General features: G+C 37.9%; 1 protein-coding gene across 1 annotated transcript in view; it reads left to right on the top strand.

Moving 5' to 3' along the window:
• NUDT14 (nudix hydrolase 14) overlaps nt 1-24,505 on the top strand; it is a gene marked incomplete at its 5' end in the record, with an annotated part of 62,957 nt that overhangs the window by 26,925 nt on the left and 11,527 nt on the right. Inside the window, 3 exons of the mRNA XM_080619818.1 lie at nt 1,194-1,237; nt 17,246-17,310; nt 23,194-23,431. Of these exons, the coding sequence (XP_080475944.1) occupies nt 1,194-1,237; nt 17,246-17,310; nt 23,194-23,431 (347 nt within the window). The remainder of the gene's footprint in view (nt 1-1,193; nt 1,238-17,245; nt 17,311-23,193; nt 23,432-24,505) is intronic.

Genomic DNA, 24,505 nt, shown 5'->3' with positions numbered 1-24,505 from the left:
ATAGAGCTGAAGGGCCTGTCTATATTGCTTGGCACCTTTACCCACCAACTGAACTTAATTCTTCTTTCATTGCTCACATTTACCTGCTTTAAATCATTAACCAGTTGCTTAGGGTTTGATCATCTGTTTAACTACACTTCGTAATAGAAAGCTTGTGCTGCTTTTCACATTAAGTGTGGTTCAGGTATGTAAGTTTTCAGCCGGTTAGTTTTTGCCATGTGAATAAGAGAAAGGTATCAACCAAAAGAATTTCCTCTGGTTGTATATTGATCCTTATATAGACATAAAACTGACCTAGGAGTGAAATCTCAATTGTATTTCAAGTGAAAAAAACTGTCACACTTCTAATAAGCATGGTAAAGAGTTATGTATGTATCTCTTAACTGGTGTGTGTGAATGAGTATAGATGATCATAGAAGATAGAATATAAATGTAAGCAATGTACACGTTCATAACTGTGGAAGAATGCTTGTTTAGAGGGATCAGTTTAATCTGTGCTATAGTGGATGTCATTCTTTTTGGGATAACAGAGGGCAGAAATTGGCCCAACTTGAGAAAATAATTCATTTTATGCCTCCCAGTTCTTGGGTGAACTCTGTGGCTTCAAGCCTACTGTTATACAGAATCCTCCCCACCACAAGCAGTGCCCAGTAACAGCTGTTGTGTAGAAGAAGGAGCATGATCTCCTCATGTTAGGCGTATCATGGACAAAACCACTATTTTGGGGCCTTGTAAGGGGTTAGAGGGAAGGATGTCTTGTTCCTGAATCCCAGATTAGTTTAGTTAGGAGGTAAGTGCTGAGCTGACCTCCTAAGACCATTTCTGGACATGGAAGAATATAGACATATGGGTTATTTTACTGGTTAAAACTTAGCTGCTTAAAGCTTCCTAGTACCCGAGTGATTGAATTTGGCATCTGAAGTTGACACTGTAGCCAAAATTGAGCCCAAAGACTGCCCTGGTCTTGTTAGCTATCAGCATTATATTGTGGATCTAAAATTTTGAACTGGCCTAAGGGAGTTCTCACCATCTATAATACTTTCTGTCTAAATCCAGAGTAATGGTCTCATAAAATAAAAACAGCTATACCAAGTTTTCAAAGAAATGCCTGTTAAATTTTGTTACAGTAATTTTTCACTTGGAATTAATTTTACTGATTTTTATTTATTTATTTATTTATTTTTATTCCCCAGAATGGCACTAAGAAGGTCTGGGATTTCATGAAGATACATGACAGGTAACAGATGGAACCACATTATTTCCTTCTGTCTTTCTGTTATATTTCATAATTGTATTGTCTTCCATTGGTCAAATCTTGTCGATGTGGAGTCTTTTTCCCCCAATTTCCTCTTCAATTCTCAGTTATAGCATAATACTTGAGATAGGTCTCTATTTTAGTAGGCATAATTAGTAGACATTTTAAAATCTCCTCCTGGTTTACTGTGTTTTCAGTTAGTTGTGTCTGTGCTTCACTTCAAATTTTTGAGTTCTAGTACATGAGGTAGTGTACATTTTAATTATTACATAGAAGGTGGAACTGGAAGTTTGGATTGTATGACGTTTTTTTATTTGAGTGTGAAGGACTACACCCCTCACATACATAACTGTGTTGTTATTGGTACCATTAAGTGGGCTAGTCCCAGAATGTGACCAGACTCTCTCACCTGTGAATATACAATCCCGGGTATTGCCTTAATAGAAAGACTATTAAAAAGCAATCTAAAATTATGGTCATACTGTTTGATTTTATTTTTTCCCTCCACTGGCAATTTCTTGGAATAAGGTAGGGATTCTGTTTTACGTTTGAGTAAATCCTAGTATTGTGCTAACTTTTATTTTAATCTGCTCTATCACTGCTATATAAGGATTTTCTTAGTCAAAGCGTAATTAAAAAGAACTTCCTAAATGCCTGAAACCTTTCAGGCTCTCGGTTCTGTGCACCAAACATGCCTTCTAAGCACACGGGAAGAAATGGATGACCAGCAATTTTGTTCTGTCTTTCCAATTGTATTTCTCCTATCAGGGAAGAAAAGCAGTTAACTCCTGACTTCAAAAATCAATTCATGCAAAATTATAACAACTAGGGTATATATGAAACAGGCTCAGAGTTATTGAATATTAAACTATTCATATGTCTTTTTAAAAACTATAAACATTTAGTCACTGAAAATTCAGGTACCAGAAGATAAAAATAAAAAGTAAAGGTAACAACTTTTCCATAGAAAAAGCTTTTTGAAATTATTAAATGTAAAAAATATAGCAAAACACTAATGGCAAAAGAAATTGTGACAACCAGAACATGTTTAGAGGTCTATTCTTCTTGTACGTGAAGTAAGTAGTTAAAATCAGTTGCATATTTGGAAATTCTTCTTTGTTGGAACCCTTAAGATCCTTACAGTGAACCTTTTTGTGTGTAGGTATCTAGGATGGACATAAATTGATAGCAACACTTTTATCAGTATAAAAATTATGAAGGTAAAAGTTCCAGGAAGGCTGGGAAGATATTAAATAGATTAAAAATGCTTTCATTGCTTGCGAGTGAAGACAGAAAAGGGAGTGATATTTCAATACTGAACTTCACACTTGCTTTTGGAATTTGCCTGGAAGACAGTTCTGTCTTTGCACTTTGTCCATATGGGCATGTGCCTGAATTTATTATCGCAGATACAAAAGCTGAAATTATAATTGATTTCTGGAAATTGAATATATGCTCATTCAAGCAAGTGAATTCAGCTTTAAATCACAGTGCTAAGAACTTGACTTCCAGATGAAAACTTTGTATTAACTATTTTTGTTTAAAATTGAGTTTAAACAGTTCAGGTCTGTGATAATGTGTGAATATATGCAACTAACTGAGTGGGGTAAATATTAAAGGATCAGTTTTCCCACTTCTTGGGAACAGTATTTCTGAAGGACTTTTGTGGACATTTTTAAAATAGTTGAGAACATAACTGTATAAAAAGGCTATGGCCACATGTCATGCCAGTCATCTCTGGTCACATAACATTTGTTAGCTTCAGATGTACAACAGCTGTCATCCTAACTTATTAGTGACTACCGTTGAACTGTAGAACGTCTAACGCTATTTGCAAGTAAATTCAGTGCAACTTCTGACACCAGAGGTAATAATGTGAACTTTGGGTTTACATATTTTTTATTAGTGAATATGAAGCCAATTGTTACCAGATAAATTAGTTTCAAAATCCCTTGTAATGCATTAAAGCCTACATTTTACTGTATTTCAATAGGACAGCTGTGATGCTAGTTGTATGGAAAAGTCACGTTGTCTATTTGCTGAAAATTACAGAGGACTTCATACTTGGAGGGCTTTTAGAGGTTCATTACTCTTAATGAAGGATAAAATTTTGAGGAAGAGGAGGGGTTTCCAGGGTATATGTCCTGTTGTCAGGATTTCCTAGTGCGTATGTCTTCTTCAGGAAGATGTAGGTGTTTTCCATAATTAAGATCCTTTTTCCATAATACTTTTCAAAAGTTTTCAAAACTTCTACTTCCGAAAATGCTGTAACACTGTTAAATGCTCACAAGTTTTTTTATTAAAGCTGTTTTCCCAAATTGAGCATACGCATCGGAATGCCAGATCTGTAAAGTGCACATATGCATATATTATATATTTATATGTAATTGATATGTATAATGAATATAATGATGTTGAATTAAAAACAAACAAACAACAAACTAAGTGTGCTAATCATACAAAACCAGACACTGAGCCTAACTCGTGTTTATCTCATACTTTTTGTCCTGGGTTCAGCAGTAGCAGTCATTTTTCCTCCTTCTTAGTAGCTGTTGCAGCACTGTATTTTTGACTTTCAGCCTGGGAACAGGGCTGATAACACTGATGTTTAGACTGACCAAGGACTTTGTGAGTCTCATGCTCTGCCAGGGAGGAGGAGAAGGTGGGAGGAAGCAGGGACAGGACACCTGACCCAAACTAGCCAAAGAGGTATTCCATACCATAGCACGTCATGCCCAGGATGTAGAACTGAGAGTGCCCGGAAGGGCTGGATCGCTGCGGGGTGGGGGCGAGGTACCGGTTGGTGAGCGGTTGTATTCTCTTCCTTGTTATTTCCTTTATCATTATTACTATTAGTGGTAGCAGTAGTGATTTGTGTTATACCTTAGTTATTAAACTGTTCTTATCTCAACCCGTGGGAGTTGCATTCTTTTGATTCTCCTCCCTGTCCCTCCAGAAGCGGAGGGAAGAAAGGTGGGGGGGGAAGTGGACTGCGTGGTTCTGATTTACGGCCTGGGCTTAAACCACGACATTTTTCAGCAGAACAAGTAAATGAGTGCTTAAGACTCGATTTCCTTGCTGCATGACAGGGAGAGATTGTGTGCTGGGTTCCTTTGGGAGCTCAGAGTTCTTTTTCATTTCAAATTAAGTCAACACAAGCCAACATTCAATAGATTTGTATCAGAATATAGCAAAAAAAAAAAAAAATCAGCAAGACAGATGAAGTTATCTTTGTATAGATTTGTCCTTTCCAACTGTTCAGATGAACAGCTGATTAAATTACACAATGACAAAAACACAAGGACTGCAGTAGTCGTGTCATTTGCCTTAAGTGTGAGTCACCTTTTAAAATCTTACTATACATTGCAATAAGACAAGATGATAGGCTGAGAAAGTTGGGGCTGTTCAGCCTGGAGAAGAGAAGGCTGCATGGAGACCTCATAGCAGCCTTCCAGTATCTGAAGGGGGCCTACAAGGATGCTGGGGATGGACTATTCATCAGGGACTGTAGTGACAGGATAAGGGGTAACGGGTTCAAACTTAAACAGGGGAAGTTTAGATTGGATATAAGGAAGAAATTCTTTACTGTGAGAGTGGTGAGGCACTGGAATGGGTTGCCCAGGGCGGTTGTGAATGCTCCACCCTTGGCATTGTTCAAGGCCAGGTTGGATGAAGCCTTGGGTGGCATGGTTTAGTGTGAGGTGTCCCTGCCCATGGCAGAGGGGTTGGAACTAGGTGATCTTAAGGTCCTTTCCAACCGTAACTATTCTATGATTCTATTCTATAAGTTGGCGTTGCACTAACATGTTGAAATAGCAGAATCTTTATTAGATACTACTGTTTGGTTTTGTTGTTTTGGTTTTTTTTTTCTTCATTATTGCAGATCTGGGCTTCAGTGTGTGGCTCCTGAGCTTTCTTAAGATCAAGACCATTCAGAATTAAGAGTATCAACCCTGGAGTCACCTCTGCTTTACATATCTTGTAATTAATGCTGAACAAATAATTGCATACTCTCAATCCCTCCATGCCACTTAAAGAAAAAACCAAAGTTTTGTGCAAAATTAATTATTCCTGGTCACACAATAAACTGTTACCAAAGCAAACCTTCAAAACCTGTGCTGTGAAAAGTCAAAAGAAGTAGTATTTCTCACCATATTTACATCTAAATTGTAACAGAAGCACTAAGGACACAAAGACGTACCTAGGTTGAGTAGTTAAGCCCTGGAACACCTTGCCCAGAGAGGCTGAGGAACCTCCATCCTTGAAGAAATTCAAACCTTGACAAGGCTCTGAGAAATCAGACCTAACGTAGAAGTTAGCCTGATTTTGAGTAGGAGGTTTGATCTGATGATCTCCAAAAGTCTTTTACAACCTGAAGGTTTCTGTGTTTTTAAGCAGATTAAATACTTACTGAATGTTATGGTTCCCATCTGACAACTGTCTAAAATTTGTAAACTAAAATCTGTCAACTTACAAGCCATTTTTCTATTAGAAAATAATGCATTTACTATAATTCTTGTCCTGTGGAGCTACGCTTAAGCTAATCTTTCTTTGAACATGCACATGAACGTTACCAGAGCTCATTGCAGGGTTTTATTACATCATTAGAAACAACGGTGGAAATTACTAAAAGTTAATGAATTAAAATAGAAATTGTTGATTCCTGCTTTTCAATTGAAATTATTGAACAAGTTTATTGTGGTGATGCTCGTAAGTATTACATATTTCTGGCCTGTTATGTTAGGTAGTGACAGGCAGCAAAAGATGCTTTCTGTAGTTATTTCACCCACTGCTTGCTTTCCTAATTAAGTTTACATTCCCTCTGAATACTCAGCTGATGTGTTTGCTTGATATTAAAAATATCCTTATGAAAATCAAGCATAGTGCAAGCAATGAAATTTTAAATGCAAAGTGTATTTCAAGATTCTTCTTAGATTTGGATCTATCGGAATTAGTTAGCAATTTGTGGTGATTTGTGGAGTGAAGAGTTGTTAATTTTTTAAGGTCACTGCTTTTAAAAATAAACTTGGTCAGAAAGACATTTTCTTTCTAGTGATTGTGGTGATTTTCTGTCAGAAATAGAAACATATCAAATAATACAAAGTAATCATCAATGCCTGTAACAAAAAATTATTCTCTAAAACCAGACACATTTTCCTGCTGTATTCTCCCTCATTCTAATTTTGCTGTTTAGTACAGTAAAAGCCTGAAATGTAATACTTAAATTTTACATTTATCTACTTTATAAAGCAATAGACCAAGTTTGTTTCGGGTTTCAGCAACTCTCCTTAAACAGATTCAAGGCTTTTGAAAGACATAATTTAGGAACAGATGAAGGTCAGTGTACAGTCATGTGCTCGCTTTTGTGCTTTGAGTAATAACGTTGGAGAACAGGAACATAACCATACCATTTGCTAGTTGACAAGTAAAAGGACAGCTTTCCAATTGCATTGTAGACTAATATTAAGCAAAATTACAGCTATTTCTCTATTTAAAAGTATGAAAAATTCACTGTAAAGTACATTACATTTAAGAGAGAACAAATTTGAGAAGACTGAATTGCATCGAAGATCGTTGTGTGAGTTTCACCTCTGAAAATATCATGTGACAAGGAAAAGGCATTTGGACTAAAAAAACTTAGTGCTCTGGATGTGCACTGTACCCTTTTATGTTCTGTTTTTACCTACAAAAACATGTCACAGTGGCTCAGTAATAGTTCCTAACTTGGATAAGTCTTTTCTTACCTCTCTAAAAAGAGGAGGAAATAATATTCTTACCTTAAAAGATTGGCTTCCTTTAAATAAAAAAGATTAATTAATTTCACATTTAAAACAAATTATTTCCTAATTTGTTTTCTCAGTAAAAAGAGGTTTTATACTTTATCTTTTACAAAGAAAGTATAGTTTTCTGTCAGGAAGGAGTTTGCAGGGTGAAGGAAACCAAGGAAATCTGCACCTCAGCTTGTTGTCACCTGAAGGTACAAGTGCTGAGGGTAAACAGCATGAAGTTCTCAAGGCAAGTTAAAAATGAACGTAACTGAGAACAGGAAGATGAATATACTCAACCACTCTGTGGTCTGAAGTTATCTGGCCGCGTGCTGGCTTCTGTGCACTGATGAAGTCAGGGAGCGTGGCCGCACCAGAGGTAACGAGGAATGCTGCTGCTGGGCAACTGTGCCAAGAGCCAGCCACATCCCCATCCCTGGCCACTGAAGCTGGCCACATCCCTGGCCCTCACCACCAGAGCTGGCTAGGTGATGGGTCACTAGAGCCACACGAATGGCCTTGGGGAACTGGGGTTGCTTATTCTGGCTCTGTGGCTGTAGCAGCCAGCTATGGAGATAGGGTGAAAATCATGTGCCCTCACCACATTATAGGGGTGGATTAAGTTTCTTCTTCTATTTCATATGCCAGATCATTTGGGCTTTATGGAAACTTAATCCTGTATGTATTTTTCTGGTTTATGTCGTAGTGTATTATAAGACACCATGAAATTTAACTCAGGTGCTTCCTTTGACCAAGAATTAATCACAGTAGCTTTAAAATGGGTAGAACACAGCTTTTTAGCATCTGTATAGGTAAAAAAAATCCAAACTATTTCTTGGGTGGCGTGTGTATTTTATGTGGAATGATGTGCTGTTGTGCTGTAAAGCCTGTCCATCTTTGTAATGTCTCCTCCAGGGTGTCAGTGGTGTGGAATTTTCTCTATTATCTTTAAAGATGGTGCAGGAGGTAATTCACTGTTTAAAATAAACTGGATGTAGTTCAACAAACAACAAAAATGATGAAAAGTTTAGGGAAATAATAGCTGAGAGAAGGTAATGATGGCTGGGCACGTTCATGCAAAGTATAACACAACTGAAGAGAAAAATCACTACTTATTACAAAAATGTAAAGGAATATTATAAAACAGGCCAGAATCATTCAATTTCATCAGTAATCAATGACAGAACAAGAAATGGTGTCTCATGTGGAAAATATTTTTAAAATTAAACACCAAGAAGCCATTTTTACCAATAGGCAATAAGGCAGTCTAGGAAGGCATGTTTTGTAATTTCTGCTATTGAAAACACTCAGGCCTAGACTTGGTATCTGTCTATCAAGAATGCTATCAGGATGATGATATTTTTCCTGTTGTTAGAAGGAAAAAGCATATTAGCCTACTAGTTTCCTTCAACCCAAGTAAATACACGATTTGTTTGCATATGATATTTGCAAATAAAATTGACTTAATCCTCTTTGTGTGTGTGTGGTTTTCATTTTGGGTTTTTTTTCTTTTTAAGCAAAGACTTGACATCTTATGCTTATGTGCTGGGAATTCTGCAGGTGTATATACTGTCTTTTAAGATGTCTTATTATGTTGTTACCTTAGGATCCAGTCTAAATAAAATCATGGCAATGAGGCAAAAATAAATTTATTTGATGCTGTAAAGTTATCAGAGAAAAACAGTAAATCAAAAGTCAAATTTTCAGATTCTCATCTCACCTTTTTAAGTATGTGATACAAAAGCACCATATAGCATATGACTGAATAGGGTAAAATGGCAATAAAATCTTTATTAAAAGCATTGCTTCATTGGGAAGTTTCATGTTTGCCTAATTCGAAGAATACAATCCATAAAAATTCTTAAAACTAAGCAGCTACACAACAGTTTTGACTGATTAGTCATAAATTTCTACATAAGGCTTCTGGTATCTGGATTAGAGGAACTCTATTTTTGCAACTTTAAGGATTTCATTTTTTCATATTTGCAATAATACACAAATTAAGTGGATGTTTATTCTCTTATAGTCACTGAAATAAGAAGAGTCTTCCTTCGTCTTCCAGGTGGTTTTGAAATAGACCTCATCTGTCTGAAGAGTGCCAAAAGTTTTTACATGGTCTACAGACAGTAGCATAGTCATGGTCAGCATTTGGGATTGGTAAAAATAATCATAGAATCATAGAACAGTTAGGGTTGGAAAGGACTTTTAGGTCATCTACTTCCAACGCCCCTGCCATGAGCAGGGACACCTCACACTAAACCATGTCATCCAAGGCTCTGTCCAACCTGGACTTGAACATTGCCAGGGATAGAGCATTCACAACTTCTTCAGGCAACCCATCCGAGCGCCTCACCACCCTCACAAGTAAAGAACGTCCTCCTTATATCTAGCCTGAACTTCCCCTGTTTTAGTTTAAACCCGTTACCCCTTTTCTTGTAACTATTGTGTCTGATGAAGAGTCCATCCCCAGCTTCCTTGTAGGCCCCCTTCCAATACCGAAAGACTGCTATGAGGTCTCCACGCAGCCTTCTCTTCTCCAGGCTGAACAGCCCCAACTTTCTCAGCCTATCTTCATACGGGAGGTGCTCCAGTCCCCTGATCATCCTCGTGGCCCTCCTCTGGACTTGTTCCAACAGTCCATGTACTTTTTATGTTGAGGACACCAGAACTGCACACAATACTCCAAGTGAGGTCTCACGAGAGCAGAGTAGAGGGGCAGGATCACCTCCTTCGACCTGCTGGTCACACTCCTTTTGATGCAGCCCAGGATACGGTTGGCTTTCTGGGCTGCAAGTGCACACTGGAGGCTCATGTTAAGTTTCTCATCGACCTAGGAAAGCTAGGAAATGTTCTATGTTCGAAATCCGTGTATTTTTAGAATTTTATCTGAATATATCTCTTGGAAAAGAAGAAACTATTGAAACAGTTATTGAAACAGAAATGTGAAAATTAGGCAAAATGTGAAAAACTGCGGGTGTTACTGACTTAGGATTTGGATTTTGGTGGATAAGAAAGAAAGTTGCTGGTTTGTCCCTTACAAACAAAGCTTTTTATTTTATGAGCTGTCCTTGAAACCTGATATTGTTTTAAAACTTTGATTTTTGCCATTTCAGAATGGAGTCATACTTACGCCTTTTAGATGGGTTATTTATTGGTCTTACTATGTGATAGCACTTATAAACAGCAGTTTCACAAATAATTAGGAATTGGAACAAAAGCCCATCAGGTTCTGACATCTGTTGCACATAATGCCCACAAAGCTTTATTTAATCAAATAAGTTAGCATAAAACCTGAATTTATTTATTAAAATATTTTGTTGAAAGAATCCCATTGAGATGCAGTGTGTCATTTCCAAGGGTATCCTGGGATACATGCCAAGATATGACACTTAAAGAATGTTATTGAGAGCAATTGTGCTTTGATGTCTCATTTGTTTTGCAGTTGAATTTATCCTCTATTTTTTAATTTGTTGTATGAAAACAGGGTGCTAGGAGGATTTTTTATTCCAAAGAAGTCCTGCATCATGTTCTCTGGTTGGGTACAAATTACTGCTTTACAAGTAGAGATTGTATTTTAAAAGTGCCTGTGTATGGATTTGTTAGCACTGCTTAATTCACCCTTCCACTGGTCTGATGATTAATCAGACAAATGCTTCCTGCTTTATGGTGTCATGACAACTTCCTGCTGCAGTTCAGTCTCCTGAAACCAATCTTCCTTTTAATTTTTTCCAAAGTAGTGTTTATTTTCTTAAGCATATGTGTCTCACCTTTATTCTGGTTTTACTTAGTATTTAATATTTATTTTGTATTGGAGAAAGTGTTCAAATTTCATCAGAATACAGAAGTCTTCTCGAAGTCTCTAATTATCTTTTGCCAAATCCACTTTTATGTGTAATTAGTATGAAAGGCTGAAATGTTTTTGTCAGGAGCTTATAGCTTTGCTTTTGTAATAGGCTGCATTTTAAGTAGCCAATTGGATTGGTGTTGGCCTTTGAAAAATGTAAAATGCTTTGAAGGAAGACTTAAATGAACCAGTAAAGATTGTGCAAGCACACACATTTAATCTCAGGACTATCTGCATTATACTTAAAGCTCTGGGAAACTAAAGGAATTGCACTGGAGAATAATCAAAGGGTACAGCTTTATTGCATGTCTGTTCTGAAAACCAAGGGACTGTTTTCTCTGGCTTAAGATACTAGGTGCTGCTTGATAAAAGGAAGATGACAGCCCTTTGGATACCACATTAGAAGTTTTCAGGGACATGTTCAACTGAAAAGGATGGTTAATTTGAATACAGAAGTGATACGGGCCACATGCAATTCTTTCTCATGATCAAAAAAAATATCTTTGAAATAACTTAAGATGAGGTAGACTGCCCCAAAAGGAGGACCCCTCACAAAGAATTACTTTCATTGTTAGCTTTCACAAGTTTGGGGTTTTTTTTTTGATTATCACTTTAAAATGGAAAGTCATTTCTGATTTGAACAAGAAAAGGACACTTGTTCACTAACATGCTTTAGTCCTGATCTGGGGTGTTTCATATTTTAAAAAGACTGGAATTGTAGTCTTGACATGGAAAACAATGCAAAAGATTAATTTGTCAACACTGTATGGACGATGAATGCCCAATTCCTATAACTTCAAGAAGAAAAACAATTTTATACTTTAAAGCTAAAATATTTATAGGGCTCCTAAATGATTTTTTTTTTTAATTAATAACTATGCTTCCTTAGTATGAGTCATAAATCCTGACATTTTTTACCTTGTGAGCCATATAGGCTAAAATATTATATGTATATTTTATATTCACATGCTTTCCCACCAAGATGAATAAATCTCTAAATACCTATGTGGTTGCACACTACATTTTATTATTCTCGTTGTATCAAAGGGATTTCTAATACCAAATATCTGTTGAGAATCCAGGAAACCAATTGAATCAATTATTTGTTTTTATTCCTGCATGCTATTTTTTTGTTTCTTTTTTGGAATCCACCATTCTTTTTTCATTGTCATCTTTGAAAATGGTAACTGAATTACTGCAGGCTCTGATAGTTAGAGGGGATTTTGGTTTGGTTTGTTTATTGTGTTTTTCTTAATCAAATAACGTTACTTTCTAGAGCCTCCACTGTGGAGCTGAGATTATAATTTGTAAGCAGCACAAACAATATTACAGACTTTCAACTAATTTTGAGATAAATTTAAGCCTTTTAAAGTAAGTGGAAGTAGCTGAGGTTAATAGCTGGGGGGCCTTGGCTTTCAATGTTAGTGTCAGGGGTTTTTTAGGAGCTTTATCTTCTTCTGTTAAATTCTGATCACGGTTTGTGTGTGACACATGCATGCCCATGCTAGATACAAGAAGATCCTGAACAGCTCTTACAGCTATACCTAAAGAAAGGTCAATTTCTTTGCCCATATTACCTCATCAATTACTTAGCATACTATGGTATTAGTACAAGATTATAATTAGAAATCCTCCTCTCCAGCCTTGAGACTCTATTTCATTCATAGAAACACATGAGAATCTGGTCCTTTTCTTTGCTAGTACTATACAGTATTTTTTTAATAGAATTATTTTTTAATTTTGCAAATTCACCCTTGTAAAGTATGTGTTAACGGCACATCTAAGAATAATGAAAGGCTGAGTCAATCTTTATTTAACAAAGGATTTTAACAGTTTGTCTCATGAAAAGCCATTAGTAAGTGTTAGCAGTTGCTTGTGGATTAACTGTAGCCCAGGTCAACAACTGACAAATCATCAGGATAGAAGATTGCCAAACTGATTACTAGAATTTGAAATTACATTTCTACCTTAAAAAAAACCCAACAACAAAATGAAAACAAAACCAAAAACCCTAATCTCCACCCCCTAAAAACCTTCTTGCAAATGTTGCAACTCTAGAAGTACATGTTCCTATAGCTTTGGCAAACAAAAAAAAATTAACTTGCATCCATCCATATGTGTGTGAACATTTTTAACAGGATGTCAGTTTTCATCTGTCCCCTACCTCATAGCTGGTGTGGTCAGATACTGAGGTTTTTGCATTGCTCTTAGAAACATGACCTTCCTTTCTCAGGTTTGAGTGTGTGAAGTTTTAGTGGTATTTCAATGTAAATGTCTGCTGTGGTGGAATGTAATAAAGCATCAGTTAGTGAGTTCAATAAATACAGAGCTGTACTATGTTGGGGGAAGGAAAAAAAGTGAGAATAGTTTTCTAGGCCAATAGAACACAACAGAGTAATTTTCCAAACTCTTATAAGAAGTGTTTTTAACTGTAAAGGTTGTATTCAGGTGGATATCTTTTCTTTCAATGAGAATCTTAAAGGTAGAGGAGGAGTTAAGATTCTGGACGCCTGTGTTGCAAGAGTCCATGGGTCAGTTGTATATAATTTCTGCACACTGACTTAGACATTTTAGGGAAGCCAAATACCCATTAGAGAATCCTAATACCTATTTCAGTCAGGGTTTTCTTTGAAGTTCAGATGGTTAAGTGGTACGTAAGATCCTTGACTGAAGAGTTGGAATCCCTTTAAGAAAACATTGTGATAGATACCAAGACCAGGCACGCTTTTAACTGCAAACTTGAGTACAATAAAAGCTCAAGTACAGATTAGCTCATCTTTGTAGATACATCTTGCTGACATTTTAGGTACATGTCTGTCTTAAAATATTTCAAGGCTACTGTTATTGTCCCTGTATTTACAGAAGGAACAGTATTCTACATTATTGCACAGTAACCTGTTTACTTGAATGCTCACTTTGGGAAAATGTCTTCTGTAATTAGAGTAGTAATTTATTTTATGTATAAAGTGAGCGGGAGTTACTGCAGGGGGAAGCCAAGGAGGGGTTTGCTGAAGACTGAGCAGGCCTGTGATCTTCACCAGCTTTGGAAGACACTGGACAAACCTTTGTCATCTCATATGTTACCTTGCTGTTCAGTTATGGTCCCTAAAGCAGCCACCAACATATACAGTGTGGAGGAGCTAAGTCTCCTTCATTGGTTGGAGTTGATCTGTGTCTCACAGAAACAAATTGTATCTCTGCAACGACACATAGAGCACAGTTTGAAGAGTTGTCTTCTCAGCCACCTCTTACCTGCAGAGGCAGCAAGCCGACTGGCAGTGGCAGGTACCGAATGCGATGTCTGCATGCAGCAGTTGCGCCATGTGCTTGTTGAGTCCGAGCTGCAGGTCTATAGCTCAACTGCATTGCATTTGTATTGATGACCTCTCTTTTACACAAGCAGTTTTCCTGTGTCAGCTGCTGGAGGAATAGCCAGCAAAGAGGTACAACTGTGCAATATGGTAATAAGTAATTATCTGCCACCCAAAATGAAAAGGTCAGGTCTAAGCGGTGAGACTGTTTCATTTGTGCAGATGTGTTAAAGTTTGTTTTTAAGGCATGAAGGCAAGTTTTGGATCCATTGTGAGCTTTTTATTTCTGAGTATTCTTTTCCTTTGTAAGAAAATAACAAAAAAGTGGTCTTGTGCCCCTCTTCAGGGGGCATATGAAGCCTGTTGCTACATCAGCACTTTGATGGCCATTTCAGATTAAATTCTTGTCTAGGATTCCTGCCTTTTTTAGGAAGTTTGGCTGGGCTTTTTTTTCTGTTCTAGTGGTTCTGTGATTTTTCTCCAACATACAGCTTAGGCTTTGTTTATCTTCTATATCTTTTATTTGTGGAGATGTTCCCAAAAGTCATTGTGAATGTTTTGGGGTTTTATTTTATATGTTTAATCTTCAGTTATCACTTTAAAGCTTATAGATGCATATATAATAATCTAAAATAGGTTTGGTTGTAATGTTTTAAAGGGAATTGCCTTGAAACTTCAAATACCCTTGTAATATCTTGCGCTGTGATCACCAAAAGATGTACTTGGAACTCTGCTTTTGTAGTAGTCCTTTTTAATGTCATATGCAAAAATAATAATCTCAAAATAATATTTTAGTGAATTCTTTGTATGATGATTTAATACTCCAGAAGATAAATAGTTTTCTTATCTTACAGGCCAGACCAAACAGCTGAACCTATTTGCCTTGTTGCAGCAATAAGGAGACCCATTCAAAGCAGTAACTTTGGGTTTCTTCCACTCTAGATCAATTAAAGTCTTGCCCTAACTTTCTATCCTGAATGCAGCTTCAGATGGGTTTTCAGAAGTTACAGACCTAGTGTCCTGTGGAAATATTTCATGTTCTATTGTTTCTTGTGGAATAGGAAATATCAAATGGCATACGTAATGTCACACTCCTTGTAAGAAAGTGTAATTCTGAACTTTCTCCTCCATGACTTTCCAACTCTGACAAGAAATATTTGAATTTGTGTGTTGTGATTTGTTAAAAAATGTAAATTTATGTTCAAAATCATTTGTCAGTCTCTCAGAAAATTAGAAGTAATTAAATAGAAAGTTCTACAGATTTGTGCCTTATCTGTACCCTCTCATTTCAAGATGGTGTGAGAAGCAGACAATTGTAATAACTTGCTGCTACTCCTTTCCAGCTTAATTTGATCTTGTTCCTTAATTCTGACAGATTGTTTTTAGTTTTCCCATCTGTTCCATAAAAATCTCAAATGATTGACTCTTAGGAAAAAATAATGTCTAATAGCTGAGCCACTTTTAATGAGTTGATAGGAGTTATTTAATGAGACGTGCTGAAGAAGGCAAGCCAAGTGAAAGATTGGGGCTGGATTTAAAGAAAGGTAAAGGGCAACTGTATGCTTCAGGAAGTCCCCACTGTTCTCTTTAATCTGAGTTTTAGACTACTGCTGGCTCCAGTTTCAGGCAGTGCAGATTCTTAGGCCCATAGGCAAAAAACAAAGGTTCAGTAGCAGTTAATTCCTTTTTCCGTTTTATTTAGTGAGATGTCTACACTCAGACAGTACTGCTTTAGGGAGAACAGTCATGCGAAGGGGGGGAAAAAAAAAGAACATTGTAGGCTGCAGTATAATTTCATTTCTTTCTAACTCCCAGATATTCTAGTGTTAGGTCAGAAAGAGCCCCCATGCCAGTAAACAGAGTGAATGTTCTCCACCAGCCTCTCTGAAGGCTAAAACCTCTGCTTTAAAACTGCCTGCAAATGACATCTCCTGGGCAGGAAGCCATCAGTATGCAGTACAAGTCTTTCAGAATAGCAACCATGAATATAAATGTTAACATCTGGAATTTTGCCTTCTGTTTTGGTTTTTATATATTGTTATAATAAACATTAACATTATTTTTAATTATCATCAAACAGCAGTTTCTCTGGCAGCTTGAGACTTCATTATTAAGTCAAATAGTGAAAATAAATATACAGCTCCTTTAAAACGGAAGTTGAAAGTTTGACTCAACTCTGCAAATACGCCATTGTTGGTCTAATCTATTGTAGAATTCATAGAATAATGAATTAACTTTCCAGTTGCATGCAGTGAGGCAGGCATGACAAATGAGAGAATACTAAAATAATAAGGAGCACAATGTACACTTATTTTTGCAGGTTTCAATGGGCTGCCAACTAAGGGGAGAGACTTTTGTCTGCATTTTTTTAACTAGTAAATTCTGAGTATAGTTTTAAAGTGAGCAGAGAACATCAGTATTCCATACTTTCAGAGCATCGCCAATTACTCAAAAACTGTCAGGTTTCCCTAGGACATGTATCTCAAACAATCAAAAGAGGACAGGGAAAAGACTGAAATGTGATTTTTGAGCCATTGAATGTGGTAGCAGTTGAAACTGTTTCTGGTTTAATTTTGTACAAAATTGGACTTGGATGGTGTCTGTTTTAAGGTCCACACTCAGCAAGTATCCAATGATAGGAGACGCTCTGCTTAAACAGAAGTTTTTTGGCTCTGAAATGTAATCTGGGACTGATGTAAGGGAAGAAAATGCTATTTGTAATATTTTTTTTTCCTTATTATTACTACCTAGGAGCAACGTTCCTGGAGTTTGGCTTTTTTTTTTTTTTCTGTTGGGGAGAAGGAATTGATTGGTGGCAGGATTATTTTGCATGGCAGGAGACCATTTTGGTCTTAAGTGACTTAATTTGGGGTAAATTCTCTGGGGCTTTGGGAACATGACCCATTTTATATCACTCTTGATGGCTTTTTGACAAGGGTTTTGTAGCATTGTGGCTTTAGTAATGAATCTTCTATATATTTATGTAGTTAAATTCACAAGATGTAAGTTAAATAGTTCTGCATTAATCCTTCATAAAGCATTGATCTTTTTTTTTTACCTTCTTCCTCAGTGTGTCAATCCTGATCTTTAATACTTCTCGGCAGTGCTTTGTTCTGGTGAAGCAGTTCCGCCCAGGTAATCCTCTTTTTTAGATTTACTTTTGCTCTCTAGCGAAGCAAGCTTTTAAGGGTTTAGCAGTTAAAAGTTGGTGCATCTGTGGTGATAAAATCTTTTTTCTATATTCCGTTTCTTTGTATGATAGCCCACCCCTTTCAGTTGGTCAGAATTTCTAACCAGGGAAATTTCCATTACAGACGAAATGGACAATCAGGCTGGCCTTACTTTCTGCTTTTGGGCTAGTCATGGTCATCTTCTGGGTGAAATTACAAATGTCAATAGATACGCTTTTATTTGAAGTTCCTTTCTGATCTATCTAGTATTTAGTAATGTGCAGAAGCACAACTATTTTTCCTTTTTTTTTTTTCCTGAAATATTTCTTTTTTTTAAACTTCTTGTTGTGCATTGTATACTTGGGAATTTATAATGAGAGGAATTTAGGCCTGTATGCTTTTCATCATTATGTATATGTGGGCAGCTTCATTTTACCAGTTATTATTATGAATTTTGGTTAGCATGCTATTTTTTTTTTCCTGAGTTTTGCATTGGTTATTTTAATTCAAAGCAATATTTACTTTCTGGAAGTTAAAAATTAAATTCATATTCTTTGCATGTTAACTAAAAATATCAGAAGATATTTCACTGACTGTTGCTAAGAGACCGTTTCAAGACTGTTCATGGTAGACTTTATGGGAAACTTTCTAGGGTGCTGTCATGCTGTCCTTGTCTACTGACAGTTACTGACAGGCTTTTCAGTGTTGTGCGGCACTGTTATACTGACAGTCCATACTTCCCATGAAGCACTATATTGACTATTATACAGTGTGTTTGTTTATTGCTAATCCAATATCTTTTTATTTGCCAGCCGAATAAAATGGCTCATATAGCTGTTGCTCTCTTTGAGGCTATCTTAGGCAGAAACCTTCATATATGTGCATATATATATATGTATATATGCTGAACAGCAACATGTTCATTACATCATCCATATGAAAGTGTTAAATCTGCCTCAAAAGACTAGACTGTTCTTGGAGGTAAACCGTTCCAGAGGCTTGAGCTGCCCAGAAACCTGGCCAGAGGGACAGTGGTCAGTTGGACCCCCCATAGCAGTTTAGTTATCATAACCATGCCCTGACATTACTCACATCACTATAATTATATTGCCATTCCATGGTTATTGTCTGCCTTGGTGCATGTTCCACAAAGCAAAAATAAAGGCTGAGACTTTTCTCATTGCTGGCTGCTATCAGGATCTCACCAGGAAAGGGATAGCTCATTACTTGTGACCATACAGCTGCAACTCGCTCTACCAGGCACGTCCTCCACACGTGTGGGTTGACATATGTGCTTGCCTTTCCTTAAGGTGAGGTGTAACGATACTGTTTTCCCATTGAAGTCTGTGCAGCTTGTAAAAGAATTCATCCCTCCCTGTATGTACATTCCCACTCCATTCCCTTTGACAGCACCAGCCCTTGTGTGGCCACAGCAGAGCTCTTACATGGCTGCAAACGGAAATGTTGAGGATTAGGCATCTTATCAGACTGGCCTGAAAGAGTTGATGCTGGCTTGAGGGTTGGCAGAAGCACACAACCAGAGTGGGGCAGACAAGACCATATTCTTCAGTGCACTGTGGACTTAGATCATAGAATCATAGAATCATCTAGGTTGGAAAAGACCTTTAAGGTCATCAAGTCCAACCCTTACCCCAGGACTGCGAAGACCACCACTAAACCATATCGCTGAGGGCCTCATCTACACAGTTTTGAACACTTCCAGGGACTGTGATTCCACCACTGTCCTGGGCAGCCTGTTCCAATGCCTGATCATCCTCTCTGTGAAGAATTTTTTCCTAAAACTCAATCAAAACTTCCCCTGGCACAGCTTGAGGCTGTTACCTCTTGTCCTATCTCTTGTTACTTGGAAGAAGAAGCCAACCTCCACCTCACTACAACCTCCTTTCAGGTAGTTATAGAGAGCAGTAAGATCCCTCCTGAGCCTTCTCTTCTCCAGACTAAACAGCCCCAGTTCCCTCAGCCGTTCCTCACCAGATTTGTGCTCAGACATTTCACCATCAGCTCCATTGCCCTTCTCTGGACCTGTTCCAGCATCTCAATGTCTCTCTTGTATTGAGGGGCCCAGAACTGAACACAGGATTCAAGGTGCAGCCTCACCTGTGCCAAGTACAGGGGGACAATCACTTTCCTGACCCTGCTGGCTACACAGGAGGAAGTTCTTTACTGTAAGGATGGTGAGGCACTGGAATGGGTTGCCCAAGGAAGTTGTGAATGCTCCATCCCTGGCAATGTTCAAGGCCAGGTTGGACAAAGCCCTGGGTGACATGGTGTGAAGTGTCCCTGCCCATGGCAGGAGGGTTGGAACTGGATGATCTTAAGGTCCATTCCAACCCTAACTATTCTATGATTCTATGAAAAAATTACATGTATATCTCAGTAGTTTCCATGTTAGTTCCTCACCCATGACTGATGGCAAAGGTCTTTGCTGAACTCATTTTGGTTGTCGATTGGCCACACGTTTTCAAATAAAATAATAGGTTCCTGGGAAAGGTAGGGTTAGTTCCTGTAAACATGTGCATAGGTTTTTTCACTGTAAGTACAATGACCTTTCAATGGATTGTGATGTTTGATTTTGCATTGACTTAAAGTATGCAGTATCAAATACTTGAGTCATAAGCCATGTTCTGTTTCAAGAGGTATGAAATACTGGTTCCAATCAAAGAGAAATCAGAAGCTTAAAGAAAGGCTAGCACATTCCCCAGTCAACTAAACCTCACCAGCCCCCCAGTCCATACTGTTGTTCACTTCTCTTAAGGGATAGCAAACAAGTCCCTGTCTGAGTCAGCTAACAAGGCTGCTTTGAATAACCATTACTATCTTATTTGAAGAGTTTGGTTGAGCCATGTATCCTTTGTCTCAGCTTTGCAGAAAGGCAGGCAAGTACATCAATTCCACTGGAGTTTCCACTGAGACTTTTTGCAGTTGAGTGGATCTAGGGTAATGAGTCAAGATATTTAATGAGTACTAGAAGGTTGGTTGAGTCATAATGTGCTGTTGCTCATCGTATGTGTCTCTCTGATGATGGAAGAGACAGGCCGGTGATGATGAGCTGGCAGTTTCTGACCAAAGTAGCATAAGCCATCAGGAGACAAGAAGGCAATCAGACAGGGATGGGTGACTGTGCTGGGAGCTGAGCTCTTACTTCTAGTTTCTGCTCTCCACATACTCTGTGCATTTGCAATAAGCTGACAACCTGTGATGAGGAAGAGAGGAGTTTCAGGTTTCCCTCCAAAGAGTGTGCCCTAGTCAGTAAGCCACAGACTGCTTTTCCATCCAGTACTTCATTTCCCTTGGTGCATCACTTGTGTAGTCTTCTCTGTTCCCTACCAGAGAGCTTGGTTTTCTAGGCTTTGCTTATCTGTGAGAGGTAAATTGTTTGAACCTTTGTGACTGTCATTGTCATGGTTTAAGCCCAGGCCGTAAATTAGAACCACGCAGTTTCTACTCCCCCCCCCCCCCACAGAGGGATGGGGAGGAGAAGCGAAAGAATGTAACTCCCACGGGTTGAGATAAAAACAGTCCAGTAACTAAGGTATAACACAAATCACTACTGCTACCACTAATAATAGTAATGATAAGAGAAATAACAAGGGAAGAGAATACGATACCGCCCACCGGAAAAGAGCCCGACAGAAAAGAGGACGTGCCTTTCCGGGTAGCTCCCAGTTACATCCCCCGGCATGACGTGCTGTGGTATGGAATACCTCTTTGGCTAGTTTGGATCAGGTGTCCTGTCCCTGCTTCCTCCCGGCTTCTCCTCCTCCCTGGCAGAGCATGAGACTCACAAAGTCCTTGGTCAGGGTAAACATTCTGACCAGTAACTGAAAACATCGGCTTTATCAGTATTATTCCCAGGCCGAAAGTCAAAACCACAGCACTGCACCAGCTACTAAGAAGGAGAAAAACTGACTGCTGCTGCTGAACCCAGGACAGTCATCATATTGAATTCACACTTCAACTCCTTGGTGAATGCTCTAGTATTTAAACTCTTATGGAAGTGGCTGGTGCTGCTTCTTCCTTATCTACATAGAAAAGTTATTGCTGGGCTTTAAATGTTGGCATATTGCCGGACATTGCTCTGAAGAGGACTTCTGGATTAGGTCCTACTGAGAATGCAGGTTTTGCTCTATGTGGAGCCCAGTTACGCTGAGGGAAAAAAAGAATGGCAGGTGCCTGCTGGAATGACAGGATTGGTTTTAGGGATTCAACAGACTCGTAACAGAGAGTTACTTCAATCACAGTTTCATATTTCTGTACCCCACACTCTTACCTGCATCATGTTTTGTTGTCCAAGTCCTTTAGCATGATGCATGTCTTGTTCTTTTTTGTATTTACTGATATGGATATGTCAGTAATAAAAAAGCAATAAAACCTTAAGAGTATTTGGCTCATAGAGGTATCTTGGAGGCAGTTGTCATTTTGGTAATTGTCATAGCTTTTAGAAGTTTTTGGAATAATGACAGTCGACACCTATCAAGGATCTGTCCCTCAGAGTCTGCATGGAATTACTTAATTTTTTTTTTCCCTGCCTTCATGCTGCATTTTAAAAAAAACCCTAAGCTCTAGTCATGTCTTTCAAGTAAGAAACCAGTAGCATGACCAGTAGGTTGAGGGAGGCGATTCTCCCCTCAGCTCTGTTCTCGTGAGCACCCCCTGCAGTACTGCATCCACCTCTGGGGTCCCCAACATAAGAAGGACGTGGACCTGTTCATGCGAGTCTAGAAGAGTGCAACAAAGATGATCAGGGGGCTGGAGCACCTCTCCTATGGAGACAGGCTGTGAGAGTTGTCCAGCTTGAAGAAGAGAGAGCTCAGGTGAGACCTCATAGCAGCCTTCCTTAAAAGATACGCTCATGGAAAAACCATGTTATGTGTCTATGAAATAGGCATATAAGCTACTTTAATGTAAGAAAAATAATTTGAAATTTTAAAATAGTTTTACTCAGGTTGTTTTATAACATCCTTGTGGTAGCTTTTCATGGAAAGCAAGGGATAGACGTGAGGAAATTTCAAAGAAGAAATAAGTGGGATCATACCTGCAAGTTAAAGTTACAGTGATCTGAAATTGCCAGTAGTGATTCAGTCCTGCAGTTCTCAGGCAAAATTTCTGTTGACATCAGTGAGAGGTTTTGCTTAAATAAAGACTAAAATCTGGCATTTGCACTTTCTTTAGGAGTGTATTACAGTGGCAGCTGTTTGTAGATTAATTCAAGAAGTCTCTTTTAGCCTCCATGCAGGAATCTCTGCAAGGAGCTGTATGTTCAAAAGAGATTTTTTTTTTTTTCCCCCCAAACAAACATACATGCTTTTCATACCCTTTCTAAATAACAGCTGAGTTGACAGGCTGAAAGGCTCATCATTGCGCACATGGTACGTAATGTACAACCCAACTTCCCTGCAGGATGACTGCATAGTTTAAATTAAATCCTGATATCCGCATTGCCCAACAAATGGAAGCTGTATGGCACTTCTGGGATGTAGATTTCTTGGATGAACTAGCTTCCTTTTTTTTAATTTCTGTTTATTTTAAAGTGTTTGTGAATTCATTCCAAATGACCTAAGCACAAGTAGAGTTTAAAGAATAATTTTACAGAAATCGCAAGCGGACCTTTGTTCTCTAAAATTGCCATGTCCCTGTGTCATAACTTTAACAGATAACACAACTGAATTCCTTATTACTCTCAAATACGCTGATGGTTATAAATTTCCAGGCAAAATTTATGTACTGTCTTTTTTTTCTGTTTAATATGAATGAACTAACACACACCCCTTTCTTCTTCTTTTGTGGGGTGTTTTTTTGTAATTTTTTTGTAATTTTTTTTTTTTAGCTGTTTACATGTGTGAAGTAGAAAAGCATCATCCTCAACTTTTTCAGAATCAGGAAAATGAGAGCTTCTCTCATCTAGAGGATCCCTTACCTGCTGCAGTAGGAGTGACCTATGAACTCTGCTCTGGCATTGTTGACAAACCAGACCTTTCTTTAGAAGAAATTGCATGTGAGGAAGTCCTAGAAGAATGTGGCTATCATGTTGCTGTTACAGACCTAAGGAAAATCACTTCTTACAGGTAAATAGCAGTAAGTTAAACATGTTGCATTTTGTTGTTTCACAGATTGCTGAAGTGTCCTGAAGGTAAATTTTAATGTTCCCTGTTCACTTTTCTAAGCTGTGTGTTGGAGGAACGTGGACATCTGAAAGTATATGAAAGGTACGATTTTCAGCAAGTGAGAGGAGTGTTTACAGAGACTTAAGGAATTATAACCTCATAATTATGGGATTGAATTCACAATAAGAACGTTACTATTGTGATTTATTCCAAAGACTATTAGAACTGGAAAAAGTTGCGTTGGGCTCTTCAGAGCAGTTTGTTACAGCACTAGAAAACAGACTGTCCTTACTGTGCCAGGCGTTTTCCGTCTCTGATTCTTATTTTTCTGATTTAATAATAGAAACTGCCCAAGATGGACTCTTGATTTACCATTAATGCAGTTTTGCAGAAGCATGAGAACTTGTGCCATTAGATCTCTTCATAATATTTGAGCTGTAATTAAGCCTTCTTCAGATTAGACAATAACGTTATATATGAGGACTTTGCTGATTTGACGATGAAAAATTTTACACCACTCTTTTTTGCAGGGTTTCAAATAGTACTTGAAATAGATTCTAACATGGTTCAAAACATAGATTAGGAGTAAGAGGAAAAATTAATATGTAAAAATACAAAATATGAGTTACTATAGGGGTAAATAAAAAAACCAAAACAACAAAACCTCAAGGGAAACTTTGCAAAGAGCCTTAATCTTATTATATCTCCTTTCCAGATTTTAGTATTGTTACCCAAAATGTATATATGTTTGTATTTTACAGAGAAAGCAGCAGGTTCTTTACTTTCTTTATTTTGCTTGACATCTCCATTGAACTAGGCCCTGTCATTGGTTTTTAATTTGAGAATTGAATACAAATCCACAGCTGTCAATCCTGGCAAATGTTATTTCCTGCTGGATTAGCAAGCATTGCTTCTGTTGAGGGGAGGGGGTGAATCACAGGAGCTGTCTTTTATGACTCCTTGAAACTAGATTAAGGGTTTGTTCTACTGACAGAAAAAGTGCTTTCTAGATTTATGAGCAGAAGCTGCCTATTG

Source organism: Psittacula echo, assembly GCF_963264785.1.
Source record: "Psittacula echo genome assembly, chromosome: 5".
Lineage (NCBI taxonomy): Eukaryota > Metazoa > Chordata > Aves > Psittaciformes > Psittacidae > Psittacula > Psittacula echo.
The sequence above is the reverse complement of the archived record's forward strand: the minus strand, read 5'-3'. Positions and strand labels throughout refer to the sequence as shown.